Consider the following 21,690-nt stretch of genomic DNA (forward strand, 5'->3'; position numbering starts at 1 on the left):
TCACACAGTGGGTGATTAACTCTGGGAGCCAGGGGGTGTTGAGCTGGTGATGGCCCATTAGCAGCTCCGCCCCCTCAGGCTGGGTGTGAAGTGATAATGGCTCCCTGGGCAGCTGCTGCTAATGGCCCATTGACCTCGGGGAATGAATAGAGGGGGTAGAATACACAGCTTTGATCACCCCCACACAGGGTTAGCTGGTCCCTCCTGCTGAACTAGGACAGGGGGAGAGGAGAAACCAAAGCCCGAGAGATGCACCTGAGGCCAGGAAGTCGTTCAGCAGCACCAGGAACTGCTCGTCCACCACCTGCGCGTCCGTCAGCAGGAACACGGTGCCCACGTTCTTCACACCAGCTCTCAGGTACAGCTTTGCCAGGTCTGCCTGGGGGTTGGAAAGCAAGAGGAGCTGTCCCCACACTCTGCAAAGCACAGATGGGGTACCAGAGCTACCAGTGGGACAATTCAGAACCTTCCCATTCACCGAGAACAAAGTAATTGCAGTTAATTAGCATGAAACTGCACTTTGGCCACTCTCCACCCTCACAGCTGAGCCTTCCAGGTCACTGAGCCAGCCCATTGCTGTCACACTGTCAGGCATCACCAGGTAAGACTTGGCATCGTGCCCAGGTCTGTATAACACAGAAATGAGAAGCAGGTCCTGGGCAGCACTGCCAGGCCCAGGGCAATGCCTGTGGCTGAAACACTGGCAGGCCAGGGGGATGTGGCTGAAGGAATCAGTGCAATCTCTGGCTGTGGGGACTCTGCTTGTCCATGTTTTCCCACCTGCTCACATGGAAAGCTGTTTTATTTCATCTGCCTAATGAAGGACACCATCGTTTTGAAATCCAAATTGTTCTTGGGATAAACCACGATAAAACAGTTTGGGTTGGAAGAAGAGATTCATCCAGCTGGAAGTTCATCCAGCTGAACCTCCATCCTTTCCCTCCCAGCCCTCCAAGCAGGGGACCACACACCTGGGGGACCCTGAAGGATTGTGCACTGGACAAGGGTTCAGAAACTCTCTTAGAAATTCAGCAAACACAGACACACTTTTTCCAAAATAATTTGCTCATTTCATCACTGGAAATTTGGATTAGAAGGATGAAGACCATGGGAAGGGCCAATGGCAGACAGGGGGATCTGTCACCATCGTGCTTTTCCAGAGCTGAGAAAAACAATGATTCTCTATTTCATGTTCCCTGCACACTCTCCAGCCCCTCAGTCTCTCTTGACTGAGAGTCCCAGAACTGCCCCAGGGCTGGAGGTGCCTCAGCAGTGCCAGCACAGGGACAGTCCCTGCCCTGGTCCTGCTGCCACACCAGGACTGGCACCGCCCAGGGGCCATTGCCCTCTTGCCCACCTGGGCACACCTGGGCACACCTGGGCACACCTGGGCTCATGTCCAGCCCCCTCTCCCCACACATCCAATGAGACCAAGTTTTCGGGGCAAGTTCTGCTCCTTATTTCCTTGCCCTCCAGCTCAGCCTTTAAAGTCACCCACCTTCAGGTCGGGGAGGCCGTAGCCCTTCCTCAGGGTGAGCTGGCACACCTGCAGGGCGCTCAGGGAGGCTGCCAGCCGTGCCAGGCTCTGCTTGCCCGTGCCCCCCACGCCCACGAGCAGCGCGTTGCCGCGGGGGCACCGCAGGATCCGGCTGATGCGGCAGCTGCATCGGGGATACAACATCTCATTAACACCAGTATTTTTCTATTCATTCACTAAAAAATTGTATTCTGAACAGGATGAAAAATGTCAATCTCAGAGTGCTGTCAGCAATCGATCCCCAGCTCAGCTGAGACCTGCAGAGGACGTTGCTGATGTAAAAAAAACTCAGTTTGGTGGCAATTCAGACTGTGCTAAGTTTTTTCCACCTGCCAAGTCCTGCTGGACAGAACTATGTTAAAGGGAAGGCCTGGATTTCTTTGCAGGGGGAAAAAGGGAAAATTAAAATACAACAATAGAGGACAAAACTCAAGGCTGATACACCTCCCCAGGAAAGGCCTCTTTTCTTAAGGCATTTGGGGTTTGAGGAGTTTTGCTGTGCATTACAGAATATTCACTCATGTCTAGAATGACACAAAACTTCCTGGAAAATGCAGTCCTTGTTCTTTAGTTATCCAAACCACCACTACTTCAGAGTGAGATTTACTCACTCTCAAATGAACTTGATGTTATTTTCCAGGTCTGGTCCCTTGTCCTGTCTGAGAGTCACGTGGTGAACTCTGTCTGCCTTCCTCTCAGTCTCTTGAAGCAGATCCTGACACCCCAATGTGTTAACACCCCAGGGGAGGGGGTTCAGAGGAAGCACTGTCCCCCTCTTCCCAGCAGTGCCTTTATTCAGCTCCCTTCACTATTTCCCTAGACTAACCTAATTATTTTTCAAACAAGATTGTGAGAAACACTGCACTGCTTTATTAAAACTCAAGTAATTTATGACCTATGCACAGACTCCAACTGATTTTTTACAATTTTTTAATTGTAATTTAATAATTTCTGTGAAATTATTCCCATAAAAGCAATCCAGGCTGTGAGGAGAGCTTTAGCCTTCCTGCTCTCAATTCCCCAGGCCAGCTCTGCCCAAGGATGCCTCGTGGTCCCTGGGGGGACTCACAGGCATCTCCCACTTCCTGACATATATTAAGTCCTCAAATTTCCTTCTTTTTTTTCTCCCAATTGAAAATCTTCAAGCTGACATGCCAAAGCTGTTTGAGATGGAAGAAGCTGTGCAGTTCAGTCAAGTGCAACTCCCAAGGCAGTCAAGGAATTCTCCCACAGCCAGTGAAGTCATGCTGGATACTCAACCCTCACTTTCCTGACCATTCCCAGAATTCACTAAAGGGATAGTCTTGTGTTTTGTGGCAAAGCCCAGTTTATGGAAAGTGCAAGAGGAGCAGAGGGTTGATGTTCCTGTCACCTTTCTGCAAGCAATGGGAGCAGAAATGCCTGGGGACAGCAGGTTGGATGTGATCCATTAATGCAGAGGAGTGAATCCCCAGTCTGTCAGGGAAAAGGTGTCCCAGGCCATTGGAAAAAGGGACAGGTTGGGAGCTCTGGGAACAAGCACAGGTGAGCAGTTTGTTAACAGGAGTATTTATATTTATATTTATATTTATATTTATATTTATATTTATATTTAATTTGCATGACAGGAACTGCATTAGGCTGCCAGGTCCAGGAAGAACTGAACCCACACCCTGGTGCAGGAGGACAGTGGCTCCCCTCTCACTTAGAATCCCAAATCTGCACCTCTTGGGACAATGTTTTCATACCAAACCAACAGTGACAGCTGTGACTGCCAGGGTAGGTCCATCTTCTGAAGAGCTCTAAGGCCACCTGTGCATTTCAACACCCAGAAAGGGCTCTGGCTCTGCTGGGATTCCCCCAGGCTGTGTCTGAGAGCTGGGGGTGCACCCCACTGCACCCCAGACATGCAAACACCTTCATCATGATCCACAGGGGGCTTGGGATTTTCATACAGTCCCATATGTCCCATTTCCAACAGGAATCCATCTGTGTCTCCAGGCCTCTAAATGCAAGCAGGTTTTCCAAAGGATCAAAGCAGTTTAAATGCCTCTATTCTTTCAAACTAGTAGCCTGAATGCACATAATCTTACTTTCTATACATAGGAAAATCCCAATGAGAACCTGTGTAAGCATTAGGCTTTAAACCAGCTGCCAAAGCACTCATGGAAATCCCAGTCCAACCAGTTCTGTCACTGGGTGTCAAGGGAAGGCAACAAAGCCCCTGAACGTTGGCACGTGTGATAAATGTTTGTGCCACATGCAGAGCATCAAGGGCCAAAGATTTCACCACATCACATGGGCAGGTGAAGCTTCATCACACCTTCAGCTCCATCAGCTGCAATTATCACAGAATCATGGAATTGGTAAGGTTGGGAAAGACTTAAGATCATCAAGTCCAACTGTCCACTCAGCACCACCATGTTCACTGCTAAACCATGTCCCTAAGTGGCATATACACAGGTTTTTTTGAACACTTCCAGGGATGGTGATTCCACCCCTGCCCTGGGGAACCTGAGCCAGAGCTTGACAACCCTTTCAGCGAAGAAATATTGCCCAATATCCAACCTAAACCTCCTCTGGCACAGTTTGAGGCCATTTCCTCTCATCCTGTCCTTGTTCCCTGGCAGCAGAGCCCCATCCCCTCTGGCTGCCCATGCCTGGCAGGTGGTTATACAGAGCCAGAAGGTGCCCCCTGAGCCTCCTTTTCTCCAGGCTGAGCCCCCCCAGCTCCCTCAGCTGCTCCTGCTGCTCCAGCCCCTTCCCCACTCCATTCCCTTCCCTGGACACGCTCCAGCCCCTCCACATCTTTCTTGTTATGAGGACCACCTGGGAACACCTGGGCTCGTGTTCAGCCTCTCTCACCAGCACCCCCAGGGCCTTTTCCCAGCCACTCTGCCCCAGGCCTGTAGCATTCCCCGGGGTTGTTGTGACCCAGGTGCAGGACCCAGCATTTGGCCTTGTTAAACCTCCTGTCATTGGCCTGGGCCCATCCATCCACCTTCCTACATCCTCCAGGAAACTCCGTGGAACAATCTGCACACACAAATGCTGTGACAAGACCACAGAGCCAGAAAGTCCCCTTACACATGGCACATGGCATCCTCAAACAGCACCAGGTTCATGGCAGCGTTGACTTCATTGTAGTTGTCCAAGGCTTCCAGGAGGACCTGCTTCAACTCCTCCCAGGTTGGAACTGGCCTGTAGCTGGGGTCCCCAGAGCCTTTAGCAAAATGGCAATAAATATTCATGTGCTTGGTCTGCTCTAAAGTTTCCTCAATGTCCTGTAAAAGAGAAAAAAAATGTATATAACAAGTATAGGGAAACCCACTGGAGCTCTGAGCCTCCTTCCCAGGGAAGTACAACCTTCCAGCCTCTTCATGGCCATGCTGGAAAAGGGGAAAGAGGGACAAGAAAGAAAGAAGGGGAAAGGAAAATCCCCAATACTGACTTCCTTGCAATAAACCCATTCTGTGGTTCCGTGACATGTTGTCATCAGAGCTGAACCTCAACACTTACATCATAGAACTTCTTCACCATCTCCCGCTGGATTTTATCAAAGGTACGGTGATCGTTTGCTTCAACCATCTTATCCTGGTACACCCGGCTTGACTCGTGCAGGTAGAGCTTCAGGAGGTCCTGGGGTTCCTTCAGGCATTCAGGGGTAGAGAACAGGAGGCCCTGTGGAGAACAAAGACAGCTGAGAAACTCAACCTTGCCTTGAGGGACCCCATTGCAGCATCCACCCCATCAGAGCGTGGCTGAGTCACCCCCACAGCCACTGCAATGGAGCCCCTGAGGAAACAGCCCCTGGAGAACATGTCCTCTGTTACCCCTAATCTCCCAAAGTCATTTATCATGGAATCCCAGACTGGTTGGAAGGGACTTCAAAGATCATTCTGTTCCAATGCCCTGCCATGGGCAGAGACACCTTCCACTGTCCCAGGTTGCTCCAAGCCCTGTCCAACCTGGTCTCGGACACTCCCAGGGATGGGGCAGCCACACCTTCTCTGGGCATCTGTGCCAGGGCCTGCCCACCCTCACAGGGAAGAGTTCCTTCCCAATATCCCATCTAACCCTGCTCTCTGGCAGTGAGAAGCCATTCCCCCTTGTGGTGTCCCTCCATTCCTTGTCCCCAGTCCCTCTCCAGTTCTCTTGGAGCCCCTTTAGGCACTGGAAGGGGCTTCAAGGTCTCCCCAGAGCCTTCTCTGCTCCAGGTGACCCCCCCAGCTCTCCCAGCCTGGCTCCAGAGCAGAGGAGCTTCAGCCCTGGAGCATCTCTGTGACCTGCTCTGGACTGGCTTCAACAGCTCAATGTCCTTCCAGTGTGGGGACCCCAGAGCTGGACACAGAGCTCCAGGTGGGGGTCTTACAAAAGTAGAGGAGTAGAATCCCTTCCCTCACTTGTGCCCACACTGTGGGGATGTCTGTTTTCCACATTCTTTTGAATATTTATACTCATTACCCCCATCTGGATGCCCCATCCAGGGGCATGGGCTGGGAGTTCTGCTCTCAGCACAGAGTCCACCCAGGGCAGGGCCAGCCCAGACCTGCAGCTCTTCCACCCTAACCCCACACCAGGGTGCTTTGTCAAGAAGGAAAAATAGTTTGGAAATGGTAGTGGTGGTGATTTTTCTTTTAATCAATTAATTTTAATTAGGTGCATCCTGCCTGCAGGAAATACCAGTTGCTGTCTGCTTAGCTCAGTATGTTTACCATGAACTCTATTAAAATGCATAAAAGAATTATATTTCAAAGAGGTGTCGCCTGTACGGAGCCCATTAACAGCACACAGGGTTTCAATGGCATGAATTAAACTGACAGGTTTTCTTCCTAACATCTAATTATTTATACATTAAATATAAAATGCTCTGGAAGCAAAGTAAAGCAGGCCCTCTCAGCTCACTGGTCTGTGGCTCTGATTGTTTGGGCTTCACATCTGCCATTACAGCTGCCAAAGTCTTTTATTTACTTCAGAAAAAAAATCAGTGAAAAGAGCTGATAAGTAAAGAGAGGAAGGAGGAGCCCATCAGGCCCTAAACTGACTAAAATAAATAATAAAAATCAATCAGTCCCTTTAAAGTCCCTCTAAAGGGACTGAGTGTAAAGACCCCCCACACCACAAAAGCTGTTGTGTTTTTGATGCAAGCACACTTATTTCTATTGATTTAGACCACATTTTGCCATTCTTAACATTGGATTTACTTTTCAATGTAAAACAAAATGTAGCATGATAATAATTTCTGTGAAGAACAGTCATATTTATCAGCCAATATGGCAGTGTTTCATTGGCAAAATAGGAAAAGAAGAATTCAGCTGGGTGCTCTCAGTACTTTCTTTGTAAACAGTAGCTCTGTTGCCTTTGCCTGAACAGTTCTGGAGTGGCAGATCACCAAAGATTCAGGGGGAACAAAATCCACACCTCACAGTCTTGAAAACACTTATTCACTGAACACCTCCCCTGCTCTCACTCTGCAAACTCACCCCCCTCACTCCTCAGCAGGGCGAGCAGGCTCTCCCACCCACCCCCTGCTGCACCCCATGGAGCAGTGGGACCCTCCAGGGGTGCTGAGCTCCCAGGAGGAGCCACCCATGGCTGGGATGGAGGGACACATGGCCAAGTGTCACCACACCTGCATGTCTGTGGTGGCAACATTAAAAAGAAAAAGAAGAAAAAAAAAAGATGGAGAATCCCTTGCCCTTTGCCATGTTATCCAGTGTTATCCTGCTGCCTGGAGAGTTCTCAGGTTGTATTTCAGACAAATGTCTGTGCTTTTCCTCCTCACCAGAAATGTCAGAAGCTGCTTACAAAGACCCCTCTGCCCTGCTGAGGCTTCTCGAGACAACATCAAAGATCACATAATCACAGAATAACCCAAGTTGGAAGGCACCCACAAGGATCACCCAGTCCAGCTCCTGGCCCTGCACAGGAACATCCCCCAGTCACCCCCTGTGCCCCAGAGCATCATCCAAACCCTCCTGCAGCTCTGGCAGCCTTGGAGCTGTGCCCACTGCCCTGGGGAGCCTGCTCAGTGCCCACCACCCTCTGGGAGAAGAACCTTTCCCTGAGATTCAACCTGACCCTGCCCTGGCACAGCTCCAGCCATTCCCTGGGTGCTGTCCCTGGTCCCCACAGAGTAGAGCTCAGGGCCTGCCCCTCCTCTGCCCCTGCCCAGGAAGTTGTCCCTGCACTGAGGTCTCCCCTCAGTCTCCTCTTGTGCAGCTGAACACACCAAGTGCCCTCAGTGTCCTCACACGCTGCCCCTCCAGGCCCTCAACCATCTTTGTTGCCTCCTTTGGACACTCTCCAGTGGCTCAATCTCTCCCTTCCATTGTGTCCCCCCAAACTGCCCCCCCATTGCAGGTGAGGCTGCCCCAGTGCAGAGCAGAGTGGGACAATCCCCTCCCTGGCCCGGCCATGCTGGGTCTGATGCCCCCCAGGGCAGGGATGTCCCTCCTGGCTCCAGGGCACTGCTGACTCGTGGCCAACTGGCCACACACCAGGACATGGCACTGGTGATAACAAAGGTCTCTGCAGCAGGACTGCAGTTCCTCCTGTGGTGTGGGTGGTCACGTTGGGATCTGGGAACCATCACCCTCCCCAGGTACTCATCAGCTCTGGATTCCCTGAAGGGTAATGGTGAGTGTGACTACTCAGAGGCTGAACCAACACCCCAGGAGATGAGGTCTTTTTGTTATGGAAACAGGGAATATGTTCATCATCCCAGCAGGACTTGCTGCTGTGCCACCATCACTCATCGCCGCACCAGTGCAGAGGGGCTGTGGTGGCTCTGACAGGGCAGGACCTGAGCTCAGCATGGTCTTTTCCCATAATCTCCATGAAAAGAAGGAGAATGAGGGGCATTCCTGTCACTGCTTCTATCCTCTGGGCCAGCATCCAGATCTGGCAGGGTGTTTTCTAACACCCCACACCCCTGGCACCTTTCAAGCAGACAACAGTCCAAATTAAAGCTTCCATGTGAAACACTTTGGTTCTCTCCCTGTGCCTTCCAAAGCCCAGAGGAAATGGAAGCTGGGATTGAACATGACCCACATCTCACACCAGGGCTGCTGATGTTCAGCTGAGCACAACTGACAGGTCTGATTCCTTCCTGACACAATGCAGTTATTAACTTGTTTCAGGTCCTGTTCTCAGATTTCCATGTCCTGTCAGTCCTTGAGCTCTTGCCTGATGGACCAGACACAAGGCACCAAACTTCCAGTACCTACTTTCTAAAACAGATGTTAACAAGGACAGCGACAAATTGCCACCTGGGGATTCAGAACAGGTTCTGGTGTTTCAAATCCCTCCATTTGGCTGCTGAGAAGTTTCTCAAATTTTATTAATCAGCCTGAAACTCAGAAAGAATTTTTGAGCAGTAACACCTCCTGCTTCATTGCACGAGATTGCTGGGGAAAACAGAAAACAATGATGGAAGAAAACATTTCTAAAGCTGAACAACGTCCCTTGGGTACAGTGGATGGTAATTCAGTTTCAGTCATTAAGGCAAAGCTGGTTTTGATTGATTTATGTGCTCTTTAAATGCCATCCTGCACATGCAATGCTGAGCACCTGAGAGGACGTGGCAGTACAGGCCACCAAGCTGTCCTGGCTCTGGCAGAGCAGATGAAGCAGTCACTGTTTTCCTTTCTTCAGGGCCAGCAGTCCACAGAGTATCCACCACCTGCTCCATGCAGTCAATAATGTCCCTCTGTGGTGGACCAGTGTCTTCAATCCCACACTCACATGACTGGAGCTGAGGCTCACAAAAACAGGCCCAGCTCCACCACACTCACCAACAGCCACTGCATGAAAGGCTGAGCTTGGGAGTCCAAAGCCCTTCCAGTGGGTCCCTTCTCCAGCCAGAGGATCTCAAACCCTGCAAAATCTGCACCTCCTTCTGGAACTGTTCATCCCTCCCTGTTGGCTGCAAAGTAGTTAATTTTCTAACTGATGTTTCTCAAAGTTATGGACAATGGCTCTGAAATTCATCCAAAATAAATCAGGAATCACGGAATGATCCAGGGTCACCCCTTTTACTTTGGAATTGCTGGGTGGGACACTGTGTTTTGTTCACCAAGGGACATAGGGACACAGGTCCACAGCCTTCTGTGGCACTGGGACCAGCTCCAAGTGGAAGTTCAGCAATCTGGGACCAGTTTATCCCTGTGTGGGTGTGCCCAAAGCTGTGCATTCCAAACCCTCTGGGCCATTGCCCAGCAACTGTTCCCAATGGCCCATTGGCAGCAGCTGCCCAGGGCACAGCTGAGCCCTCAGGCTGGGAGCTGGCTGGGAAAGAAGCCTGGCAGAGGAGCTGGGAGAACTGCCCTGCAGGGACTCCTTGGCACCTCCACACCCACCTGAGGGCTCAGCTCTGCCCATGGGCCAGCAACCATTCCAAAATCCCCCCTGACTGCCAGAGTCAGATCCCCCAGTGTGGAACTACCTGCCCTGGGGGAGGCACTGGGGGCTCCCACCCAAACCTCAGGGGAGACAATCTTGGCCTTTGGGGACTTGGGGAACCACTCACTGGATCCAGAGGAGGAGCAGACCCTGGCCAGGAGGAGCCCACCACTCTCCACCAGACTGTGCCATCATCTGCACCAACAGGTTTTTTCCTTCCATTTCCTTTGGACTCGAGGGAACCACGTGGGGCTCAGCACAGGGGCCACCAAACCCCCCTGTGTTTGTGCCCCAGGGGGCTGGGTTAGACTGCTGGGGTTGGGGGTTAAACCCAATTTCTCTTTGTGCCATTGCATTTATTGTAATATTGTTATTAAATTGTAACTGACTTATAACCTCTTTTGTGTTGGGTTCATTCCTCTTGCCACTTTACCTTTAAACCAGCACACACAGACAGGGACTGCACTTACTTGGAAGATATTGGAGAAGTCCCTCAGGTTGAAAACATAGTGGAACTTGACAGCTGTTGGCAGGAAGGTGGTGGCCACCCTGCGGTGCAGCCCCAGGGCAAGGGCAATGAGCTGCTGGGCTGATTTCTGCACAGCCTCTGAGAAACTCCCAATCCTCAGGTGCTGCACTAAAATGGTGCTGTAGATCCTGGCCAAGGCACCCTGATCAGGGTTGGAGAGAGCGAGGACACAGAAGTGACGCTGAGGAAGAGAACGGGACACATGGAGAGGTCAGAGAGATGGGCACTGACCTCTCAAGTCAAATGCCCTGTGAGGACTTGATGTGGTTGGACATATGGCCAAATAATCTCATCTCATCCCAGGAAAGGTTGGTCCAGATGATCTTTGGAGGTCCTTCCAACCTGGGATGCTCTAGGGGCCCACCAGAACTATCTCCTCTTTCCAATTTCCCAGCAGAGGACAGTTGGCAGGTGACACTTTTTACTTGGTGATCAAAGGATTTTCAGTGGCATTTCCCAATGGCTACACTGGAATCTCAGTCCACTGAGCTGAAAGGTCTGAAGGTCCCAGTGATCCCTGATGAAGCTCAGTCGTGTCTCTGGTAGGATCAGCCCCTGGAAGGTGACACTCCCAGAAGACCCTTTATTGATTTGGAAATTGCAAAGAAAGAGGAGATTATATAATCATTAATGTTGGAAACGATCTCCAAGATCAAGTCCAACCTTTGACCAACTACCACATCCCCACTAAACCATACCATGAAATGCCACATGTACTCATTTTTGAACACTTCCAGGGATGGTAACTCCACTTCCCTGGGCAGCCCCTTCCAAACCCTGACCACCAAAGGGCTTAAACAAACAATGGACCAGAGGTAAGTATCAGCATAATGAAGGCAAAATCTGCCTGTCTGGACCAGAAAGCTTCCTGAGAGTGGGTGTGGCTGGCTGGGAACCTGTGGCTTCTTCCTCCCACTGAGCAGCAGAGCAGGAGGAAACAAGGGGAAAAGGCAGCAAGTTTGCTGCCTCTCCACCAGGAATGAGAGCCACTCAGCAGATCCGTGCTGTTCCCACTGATCAAAGGACAGTAGGATGTGCCAGAGGTTCTTCTCGAGCCTTGTGCTTGAACAATGCCCCCAAACCCCACCCAGGGTGGTACCACCATGCAGGGCTGTACCTGCAGCCGAGGGTTGATGGTGAAGCTCCCTGCAGTGGGGTTCATGCAGGACACGTATTGCACATTGGTGATCTCCTTCAGGGTCAGTCTGGTCCTGTCGTACCTTTGGGCAAAGCAAAAGCCACAGGTGGTAACCACAGCAGTCATTGCTGCCATCCCCTTGAGGCTGTTGGTGTGCTCCCAGTGTCCCTGTGGGTTCAGAGGGGTCACATTCTGCCCCCCACCAGGGCAGGGCCGAGGCTGCTAAATGTCTCCACACAGAATTCCAGAACAGGCTGAGTTGGAAGGGACTCACAAGAATTGAGTCCAACTCCTGGCCTGGCACAGGACCACCCCAAGAGTCACCCCCTGTGCCCCAGAGCATCATCCAAACACTCCTGCAGCTCTGGCAGCCTTGGGGCTGTGCCCACTGCCCTGGGGAGCCTGCTCAGTACCCACCACCCTCTGGAGAAAGAACCTTTTGCTAAGATCCAACCTGACTCTGCTCTGACACAGCTCCAGCCATTCCCTGGGTGCTGTCCCTGCCCTGACACAGCTCCAGCCATTCCCTGGGTGCTGTCCCTGGTCCCCACAGAGCAGAGATCAGTGCCTGCCCCTCCTCTGCCCCTGCCCAGGAAGTTGTCCCTGAAATGAGTCCTTCACTTGGGGGAAACCCTTCAGCCCCAACAACCTGTAGCTGTTATTTCTATCAGGTGGTAACAACCACTGAGCAGAGCCCTTGAGTCAGACCCATCACAGGCATGGAAATTGTGGGAAACCACAGGAGTGCCTCTGGTTTGGGCCAGACTGGCATGGGGCAGGAGGGCTGCCCAGTGCTTCCTGTGGGGAAGGACAGGTGTGCTGCTGGCAGACCTGAGTACAGCCCCCAGAGCAGAGCTCAGGGTCCCTGCTGGGGCCGGGGCAGCCCCAGGGCACAGGGAGCTGTGCCCCTCTCTCTCTGGGGGTGAGCTGCATCCACCAGGCTGTGAGCTGGACCACCAAGGGTGCAACACCCCAGGGGCACTGCCAGGAGAGGGGCAGAGAGCCTGGGAGGGGGCAGGAGGCACAGGGTGTCCCTCTGTGTGCCAGTGCACCCACACCCTCCCACCACAGTGACCTCAGCACTGTCTGGAACTGCCTGAAGGGAAGTTCTGGCCAGGTGGGGGTTGGTCTCTTCTCCCAGGCACTCAGCAATAGGACAAGGGGGCACGATGGGCTCAAGCTCTGCCAGGGGAAATTGAAGTTGGAGAGCAGAAAAAAATTCTTTGCAGAGAGAGTGCTCAGGCATTGGAATGGGCTGCCCAGAGAGGGGGTGGATTCCCCATCCCTGGAGGTTTTTCAGCTGAGCTTGGCCGTGGCACTGAGTGCCATGATCTGGTAAAGGGACTGGAGTTGGACCAAGGGTTGGACTGATGACCTTGGAGGTCTTTTCCAACCCAATTGACTCTATGATTCTATGATTTTATTCAACCTCCCTGACACCCACAGTCCTGAATTTCTGCCTTCACCCCACTGTTCCTGTACTTGGGAAGCTTTGGGCTAAGCTTAGGCATGCACACAGCCGAGGAAACTGGGAATTGCTCCAAGTCCCTGCCCTGTATTCCCTGCAGGAGAGCTGTGAGCATCCCTTCCCACACAGCACTGCTGGCTCAGGTGTAAAACACACCAATCTCCTTCCAAAACACTCTCAGTGGTTTTCCTTTCAAATTACCTCTGCCTGGAAAACGCCTGTTTGCTGCTGCCTGAGTGCAAACAGCATCAGGTGCTCCCAGCAGGGGCAGCTCATCCCAGCTGGGGCCAATGCATGGCCGTCCCCTCTCTCAGCACTGCAGGGCTCAGGCTGAGCATAGGATTTTCTGGCAGGCTTAGAACTGGGAGCAACCATGAGCTGAGCAGGAGTGAAGCTCCCTCAGCCAGGCAGGGAGTGTTTGCTGAGGACAGAGGACACCCTGAGGGTGCCCAATGGTCCCTTCACCCAGAGCCTCCCAGCAAGCTCCAGCCCAGCCCAGCAGGGTGAGTGGCCAAGAGGGGATGGGAAGAGGGATCCACACTGTGAGTTTCCCTCAAAGCCCCTCCCCAGCTGCTCTGGCAGGTCTCAGCCCCAGGGCCCAGCAGCCCTACCAGTGGCCATAGTCCAGGTGCTGCCTGAGCAGCGTGTGGGGCTGCACCGTGCCATAGGTGTCCACCATGGGCATGTTCAGGTCATCCATGAAGTACACGAGCCTCTTGGTGCCCGGGGGGCCATAGGTCCTGCCAGCCTTCTTATCCAGAGCCTTCTCCAGCACACCTGTGTGAGCAGAGGGCAACAGAAATGATTCCTCAGCCTGGCTCACTGCCCTCTGGCCAGGGCAGGCAGGGCTCAGGGTGGGCACAGGGGAAAGCCCCCACTGCCCTCGGGTCTATCTGGGCTGTTGAGTGCTCTTAGGGCAGGAACAGCTGGTCTTGGCACAGGATGCTGCTCCCCAGGACAGTGCCCATCCCCAGGTTGTGGTTGTGGAGCAGCTGGAAGCCTTTCAAGGGGCTGGCAGGACAGTGGCTGTCCCAAAGCCAGGAGCCCTACATGGGGCTGGCAGGACAGTGGCTGTGCCCAGTCTGGGGCTGGGAGCCCTGCATGGGGCTGGCAGGACAGTGGCTGTGCCCAGTCTGGGGCTGGGAGCCCTGCATGGGGCTGGCAGGACAGTGGCTGTGCCCAGTCTGGGGCTGGGAGCCCTGCATGGGGCTGGCAGGACAGTGGCTGTGCCCAGTCTGGGGCTGGGAGCCCTGCATGGGGCTGGCAGGACAGTGGCTGTGCCCAGTCTGGGGCTGGGAGCCCTGCATGGGGCTGGCAGGACAGTGGCTGTGCCCAGTCTGGGGCTGGGAGCCCTGCATGGGGCTGGCAGGACAGTGGCTGTGCCCAGTCTGGGGCTGGGAGCCCTGCATGGGGCTGGCAGGACAGTGGCTGTGCCCAGTCTGGGGCTGGGAGCCCTGCATGGGGCTGGCAGGACAGTGGCTGTGCCCAGTCTGGGGCTGGGAGCCCTGCATGGGGCTGGCAGGACAGTGGCTGTGCCCAGTCTGGGGCTGGGAGCCCTGCATGGGGCTGGCAGGACAGTGGCTGTGCCCAGTCTGGGGCTGGGAGCCCTGCATGGGGCTGGCAGGACAGTGGCTGTGCCCAGTCTGGGGCTGGGAGCCCTGCATGGGGCTGGCAGGACAGTGGCTGTGCCCAGTCTGGGGCTGGGAGCCCTGCATGGGGCTGGCAGGACAGTGGCTGTGCCCAGTCTGGGGCTGGGAGCCCTGCATGGGGCTGGCAGGACAGTGGCTGTGCCCAGTCTGGGGCTGGGAGCCCTACATGGGGCTGGCAGGGACCCTCAGGCAGATTTTTGGTCTGACTCAACCCAAATCCCAAAGTTTTCAATTCCTCCTTGCAAACAAATCACAGCAAACACTCTGCTGCAAGCCGGGTCTACTGCAGAGCAAACGAAAGGTTTTCATGCAAGATAAAGCCTTTTGAATCCCTTCTGCATATTTCTTTAAGCTCAATCCTGTTTTCTGAGCTTATTCTGCTCCATAACAAGGAGCAGTAAGTCCCCTCCACTGCCCTGCCCGAGATGTACCATGGGCACCCCACAAACCTGGGCAGCAGGGACTGGGCACTGGGGTGGAACCAAGGAGGTGCTGGGGCACAAAGCCCACAAGCAAAGCTGATTTTGTGGGAGAAAATGCATTTTTTACATCTGTTAGGCAAAGGAAACGGGTCTTTTCAGGGCAAAAATTAGAACAATCAAAATAATATTATTCATTAAATGCACCAAACAAAATCACAGAATCACAGGATGGTTTGGGTTGGAAAGGACTTTAAAGATCATCTCATCCCACCCCCTGCCATGGACAGGGACACCTTCCACTAGCCCAGGTTGTTCCAAGACCCATCCAACCTGGCCTTGGACACTTCCAGAGATGGGACACTCCCTGCCCTTCTCCAAAGTCCCTCTCCAGCTCTCCTGGAGCCCCTTTAGGCTCTCGTAGGAGCTCTAAAGTCTCCCTGGAGCCTTCTCTTCTCCAGGCTGAACAGCCCCCAATACCTGTGAGTCCCTGATCCTCTCCCCAGCATTACCCAAAACTGCACCAAGACTCAGTTCCACCACAAGCTGTCACATTCCCACTCAGTTCTCAGTCAGGTCAGCCATGAGGAAGGGAGAGCATGGAGAGACACTTCTCATTTCAAAGCTTTGAAGGATTTTCATTTGTTTTAGCAGAAAGCTGAACTTACATGTTGCTCTAGATTATATGGGCAATATTTACGAGGCTGAGCTGATGTTTAATGCAAATCACCCCACACTGCTGCACATCATGTTTTATAGGTTATTGATTCCTTTCACTGCAGCCCAAACAACCTTTCCTGACTCAGTAAGTGCCAAAACAAACAGCAGCAACTCTTCTCTGCCCAGATCCTGAGAGGGTTTTCTGTCAGGAGCTTTCTTGGACATCATCCTTGGATTCAGGGGCTCCCTGGTGTCCTGGAGCTGGAGACAGAACTTGTTTCATTGACCCCCTTTGGGGTTAAGCAGCATGGCAAGGAGCAGCTCTCTGGAATTAGGGATGACTGGGAATTTTGACAACAATCCCCTTGTGCAAATGTTCATTTCAGGCATTCCTTACCAAGGGCAAAAGGAAAATTGATATTTTACATATATATATATATATATATATTTTTTAAACCTTTATTTTTTCCCTAGAGACAGCCTGGCTTGCCCACTATTCAGAGTTCAGCTGTTCTCTTGCCATAGAGACTTGCTGCACAAAGGCAGGAGTTGTGCTCAGAAAAATGATGGAATTTTCCTCAGCAGAGTCTCTCCCTTCAATAAAACCACAATATTTGAATTTTCTGGTAGCAAGTCAAATTAAGTGTTTCAAATAAGCATTTAATTTCAATTTAATTAGGCCCTAATTAACATATAAAATCAGCCCTTTTTGAGGTTAAACAAGGATGCAGGAGATTCATCATAGTGAAAAGCAATTACTGGGGATGAAGTGACACGTTTGTGGAAGTGGCATTTTAATTCAAAGCTGTATCCCACAATAATCCTGGAGGGGCCCTGGTGCTGCCCCTGAGCTCCTGGCACAGCCCCAGCAGCCCTGAATGAACACTCAGTGCACACCAACGTGCCCAGGCTGATGGTCAAGTGGGCACAAATACCCAACACCCCAAACCCAACACTGAGTGTCATTTTCTCAAGGCAGATCCGGAGTGGGAAGGTGTGGAATGACACCAGGGGTAGAGCTGATGGAGGAGTGAGCAGGAGCAGAGGTCCAAGGGGGCACAAAGCAGGAGAACAAGGTCCACAGAAAGTGGTGTTTGGTCACAATACACCAAAGGAAATCCCCCAACCGGCCCCAGGTTTGGGCACAGAGAGATTCTGGCTCTTTTTATCCCCCATGCACACAGAACCCTGTAAGCCCAAAAGGATGGTCTGAACCACTTCCCTGTGCTTCCCCTGAAGGGTGCAGCTTTGCAACTTAAAAATCTCTGCCCCAACAGGCACTTTGTCTTGGCTTTCAGGCTCTTTTGAAAGTAAATAAAAATAAAAATCCCAAACCGCTTTGCATGCACATTTTACAAATCTAAAGAGGCATCTGCTGAGGAAAAAAAAAAAAAAGAAGAGCAGCCAACTGACAAACTCCACAAAAAGGGACAAATGAACTCTAAAAAATGAGCAGTAGGGAAGGAGGCCAAGCTGTATAAATCACCCTTCCCAGAGCTGATTTCTCAGGCACATCTTCATCCCTGTGAGGAGGATGTGCTGTGCTCTGCACAGGGAGGAACCCACTGGCTCAGCCCAGAGCTGGCAGCAAGCAGGGACACCCTGCCTGGGTCTGCCTGGATCAGCCCCCTCTCCTGCACAGCCCCACCTGACCAAGGAGACCCACAGCACAGCCCCCCAGCAGCTCAGCCCAGGGCTCACAGCAAGCAGGGACACCCAGCCAGCCCTGCCTGGATCAGCCCCCTCTCCTGCACAGCCCCACCTGCCCAAGGAGACCCACAGCACAGCCCCCCAGCAGCTCAGCCCAGGGCTCACAGCAAGCAGGGACACCCTGCCTGGATCAGCCCCCTCTCCTGCACAGCCCCACCTGCCCAAGGAGACCCACAGCACAGCCCCCCAGCAGCTCAGCCCACCCACCAGCCCAAGGGTATCTCCCAGACACCTCACACTGGCAGGAAAGGGAAGAAGGAGGCTGTGACCATCACACCCCCCAGGGCTGTGAGATTGGCCAAAAGTGGAGGGTTTACCCATTTTTTGTCCTGAAGGACAAGTGGTCCAAATAATTTGCCTTCTCACCATGTGCACAGGCACAGGCACTGCCCCGTGGGGCTGAGGGGCATGGGCAGGAGGCTCCAGCAAGCCCAGAAACCCTGCCAGCCTGCCCCAGGCAGCAGATGTGGCCCCACAGCACCCACCTGGACAGAGCATGGTGTGAAGGTCATGTCTGATCCCTCTATGGGCCATTCCCATCAGAGCAGGACCCAATGATCCTTGTGTGTCCCTTCCCACTCCGATGAGTCTGTGATTCTGTGGCACAGAGCATGGGCTGGGCCTGTGCTGTCACCTCTCAGCAGATCAGTCCCAGGGAGCAATTTTAAACTGCAAAACCTTTCTTAAAATGTTTGCAGTGTTGGAAGCCTGGCAGGGAGGAAGCCCAGGACACTCCCTGCCTTCAGCATTGACCCACCTGGCACCACTCAGCCAGGAATAACCAAACAGGGAAGGTTAATCCTTGGTCTCCCTGATGCTTCACAGGTCATCATAGAACCACAGATTGGTTTGGGTGGGAAGGGACTTTAAATCTCATCTCATTTCAAGCCCCCTGCCATGGGCAGGCACACCTTCCACTAGCTCAGGTTGCTCCAAGGCCCATCCAGCCTGGTCCTGACACTTCAGGGATGGGGCAGCCACAGCCTCTCTGGGGAAGGAGAAGGATTTCAGGACAATTGGGTCAAACCCAGCCCAATACAGGAAGCAGTTTGGTATACAGTGACTCACAGCTGTTGTTCAACTCAAAACAAATCAGGCTGCTTCATTACTGGTTAATGAATACATGCAAAATTATTTTATCTCTCTTTGGACACCATTACAAAATGAGCCACTTTTCAAGAATTCTGTCCTTTCTCTTCTACTCTGAAGAGACTGCACAGCTAAACATTATCCTTATCTTGGTGTTAAACTTATTCTTTCACTGATCTGCCAAAATTCTCATTAGATATATTCTTCTGGGCCAGGAATTCTGTGGGGCTCTGAGCCCCTGTGCCCTGGGGAGGAGGTGGTGTGGGACCTGCTCTGTGAGAGCATGTCAGGCTGCAGCAGGATGGGAGGACAGCCCCAGGAACCAGCCCTGGCTTCCAGCCTGCACATATCCATTAGCACCATCCTCACTGCTTAATTGGGATGCAATTCCCATCATTGCACCCTGAGGACAGTTTGGATCCTTGCCAAGAAACCCATCCCATTCAGCCAGGCTTAAATTCCAGCAGATTAAAGACACACTTCAAGTCAAGTACAAGCCATAAAACCTGCAGCAGATTGAAGCTTGTGCTTTGGCACAGCCTGAGCCTCAGTCATGGGCTCAGAATTCAAAGCCTCCTGCTGGAAAACAACAGGGCTCTGCTGACCAGAGACTTGCACTGTGGTATTTGAGGCTCTGCAGATGCCAGTGCAGTGCCCACAGCATGGGCAGCCCGCCCACAGCTCTTGCCCTGAACTTCCCAGTGATCTCCACGCTCCAAACCCCAATGGATGCCCCAGGAATTCCATCAGGTGCCAGGAGCCCTGTGGCTCAGGCACTGCCTCACCTTGCAGCATGGCAGAGGTGGTGTAGTAGTTGAACAGGACCTTCTTCACCACATACTGGTCCGTGTCCAGCGAGGAGAGTGTGTCCCCCACCAGCACAGACTTCCCTGTGCCAGCAGTGCCCACCAGCATCACCGGGCAACGGCGCGCCAGGAGCCTGTCCAGCAGGTACCGCACACGCACCGTCTCCGGGGTGGGCACCAGGCAAGCCTGGGGGGCACAAGGAGCAGGTGAGTGTCCCCATCCCTGCCACCACCCCACAAGGAGCAGGCGAGTGTCCCCATCCCTGCCACCACCCCACAAGGAGCAGGCGAGTGTCCCCATCCCTGCCACCACCCCACAAAGAGCAGGTGAGTGTCCCCATTCCTGCCACCACCCCACAAAGAGCAGGTGAGTGTCCCCATTCCTGCCACCACCCCACAAGGAGCAGGTGAGTGTACCCATTCCTGCCACCACCCCACAGCTGTGTCACAGAATCACAGGGTCACAGAATGTGCTGAGCTGGAAGGGACCCCCAAGGACCATCCAGTCCAACCCTCAGCCCTGCACAGCCCCATCCCCAGGAGTCACCCCTTGTGCCCCAGAGCATCATCCAAACACTCCTGCAGCTCTGGCAGCCTTGGGGCTGTGCCCACTGCCCTGGGGAGCCTGCTCAGTGCCCACCACCCGCTGGGGGAAGAGCCTTTCCCTGAGATCCAACCTGACCCTGCCCTGGCACAGCTCCAGCCATTCCCTGGGTGCTGTCCCTGGTCCCCACAGAGCAGAGCTCAGGGCCTGCCCCTCCTCTGCCCCTGCCCAGGAAGTTGTCCCTGCACTGAGGTCTCCCCTCAGTCTCCTCTTGTGCAGCTGAACACACCAAGTGCCCTCAGTGTCCTCACACGCTGCCCCTCCAGGCCCTCAACCATCCTCATGTCCCTCCTTTGGACACTTTCTAATGGCTTCAGATCCTCCTTACACTGTGGTGCCCCAGCCTGCCAGGGCACTGCTGACTTGTGACCAACTGGCCACTGATCAGGACCCCCAAGGCCCTTTCCCAGCACTGCTTTCCAGCATCTCATTCCCCAGTCTGTCCATTCATGTCCTGGGGAGAAGTAAAAACTGGGAGAGCCAGGAATGAGAGAGGTGATCCCAGTTTCCAGGCTGCACTAGGCAGGGAATGCCATGCTGCTGCCAGCCAGTGAAATCAATCCTTGCAGGTGGAACCTGACAGGTGGGTGCTGGGAGCAGCATCTGCTCCTCCCCACGGACACACACTGCTAAAGCCATGATGATTTTCACGAGTCATCTGCTCACTGTGGCACTTCTGGAAGGACAGGGAAGCACAGCTGGCAACAACAATTCACCACCTGAGGAACCCTTCTTGTTTGGCCAAAACAGACCCATCTGCATTTCCAGCCACACAGAATGACACACGCTTGTCCCTGCAGCTTTGTCCCTGCTCTGTCTCACAGCACTTCTCTCTGCAGGCCAGTTTCCCCCATCCTGCACCCTGGGCACACCAGCTCCTGGCACCCTGGGCACACCAGCTCTTGGCTCCCTGGGGTGGCCTGTCCCTGCCCCTCCTGTACATCACTCATGTTTGGGAGGCAGATGGAGGCTGGCACAGCCAAAGCACGACAAAGAAGATGGGCAATTCAGTTCCATCCTTAGTGTGCAGTGCCTGACCATTCACCAGACCTCACTGAAACTCCCACGTTCAGCCACTAAAACACATGCTCTCCTCCCAGGCAAACAACAACCTGGGGTTACCTACCTGTAATGGCACCTCTGGATCAAATTCAAACTGAGGAATCAGTTTAGACCAAGGCTCAAACTTCTTTGTTTCTGGATCAATGTAAAAGTCAAAGACTGTGCCCTGAGAGGGAAACTTGATTGTCTTGAATTCTGCCACCCACCACTTGCTGAACTCCACTCTGTAGTCTACAAGCTGCAAGACAAAGAGAGAAGAAAATACACTAATCTGGACAAATTCATTAGTGATGGAGAGTGTTATCTATCCCTGTCCACCAGAGTGGGATTAGTCGTTAAAATACATTCCACAGCATAACAATCTTTTCCTTTTCCCTATTATTAAGCCTAATTTTTCATTTTCTTCATTTCTTCTCATCATTCCTATTTATTCCCCTAAATAATTCATCCTCTGTGTTGATCACTCCTGGTCTGTCTGAGATGAGATAGATGGATCAATTTGAAAAAGAGAAATACGTGCCTGTGCCTAAACAGACACTTGATTGATTCCTGGTAACTACTTCTTCCAACAGACAAGGACACCACATCCGTCTCCATCCGTGGCCATGGACAGTCAGAGCATGCATACCAAAGCCCT

General features: G+C 52.9%; 1 protein-coding gene across 1 annotated transcript in view; it reads right to left on the bottom strand.

Moving 5' to 3' along the window:
• The window catches only part of DNAH9 (dynein axonemal heavy chain 9), a 205,871-nt gene that overhangs the window by 126,029 nt on the left and 58,152 nt on the right, over positions 1–21,690 (bottom strand). The window contains exons 37-45 of the mRNA XM_071574021.1: positions 21,118–21,291; positions 19,367–19,574; positions 13,666–13,831; positions 11,566–11,668; positions 10,390–10,629; positions 5,036–5,197; positions 4,604–4,800; positions 1,499–1,661; positions 256–379 (exon numbers count right to left, since the gene is read on the bottom strand). Of these exons, the coding sequence (XP_071430122.1) occupies positions 256–379; positions 1,499–1,661; positions 4,604–4,800; positions 5,036–5,197; positions 10,390–10,629; positions 11,566–11,668; positions 13,666–13,831; positions 19,367–19,574; positions 21,118–21,291 (1,537 nt within the window). The remainder of the gene's footprint in view (positions 1–255; positions 380–1,498; positions 1,662–4,603; positions 4,801–5,035; positions 5,198–10,389; positions 10,630–11,565; positions 11,669–13,665; positions 13,832–19,366; positions 19,575–21,117; positions 21,292–21,690) is intronic.

This window comes from Pithys albifrons, chromosome 19 (assembly GCF_047495875.1).
Source record: "Pithys albifrons albifrons isolate INPA30051 chromosome 19, PitAlb_v1, whole genome shotgun sequence".
Lineage (NCBI taxonomy): Eukaryota > Metazoa > Chordata > Aves > Passeriformes > Thamnophilidae > Pithys > Pithys albifrons.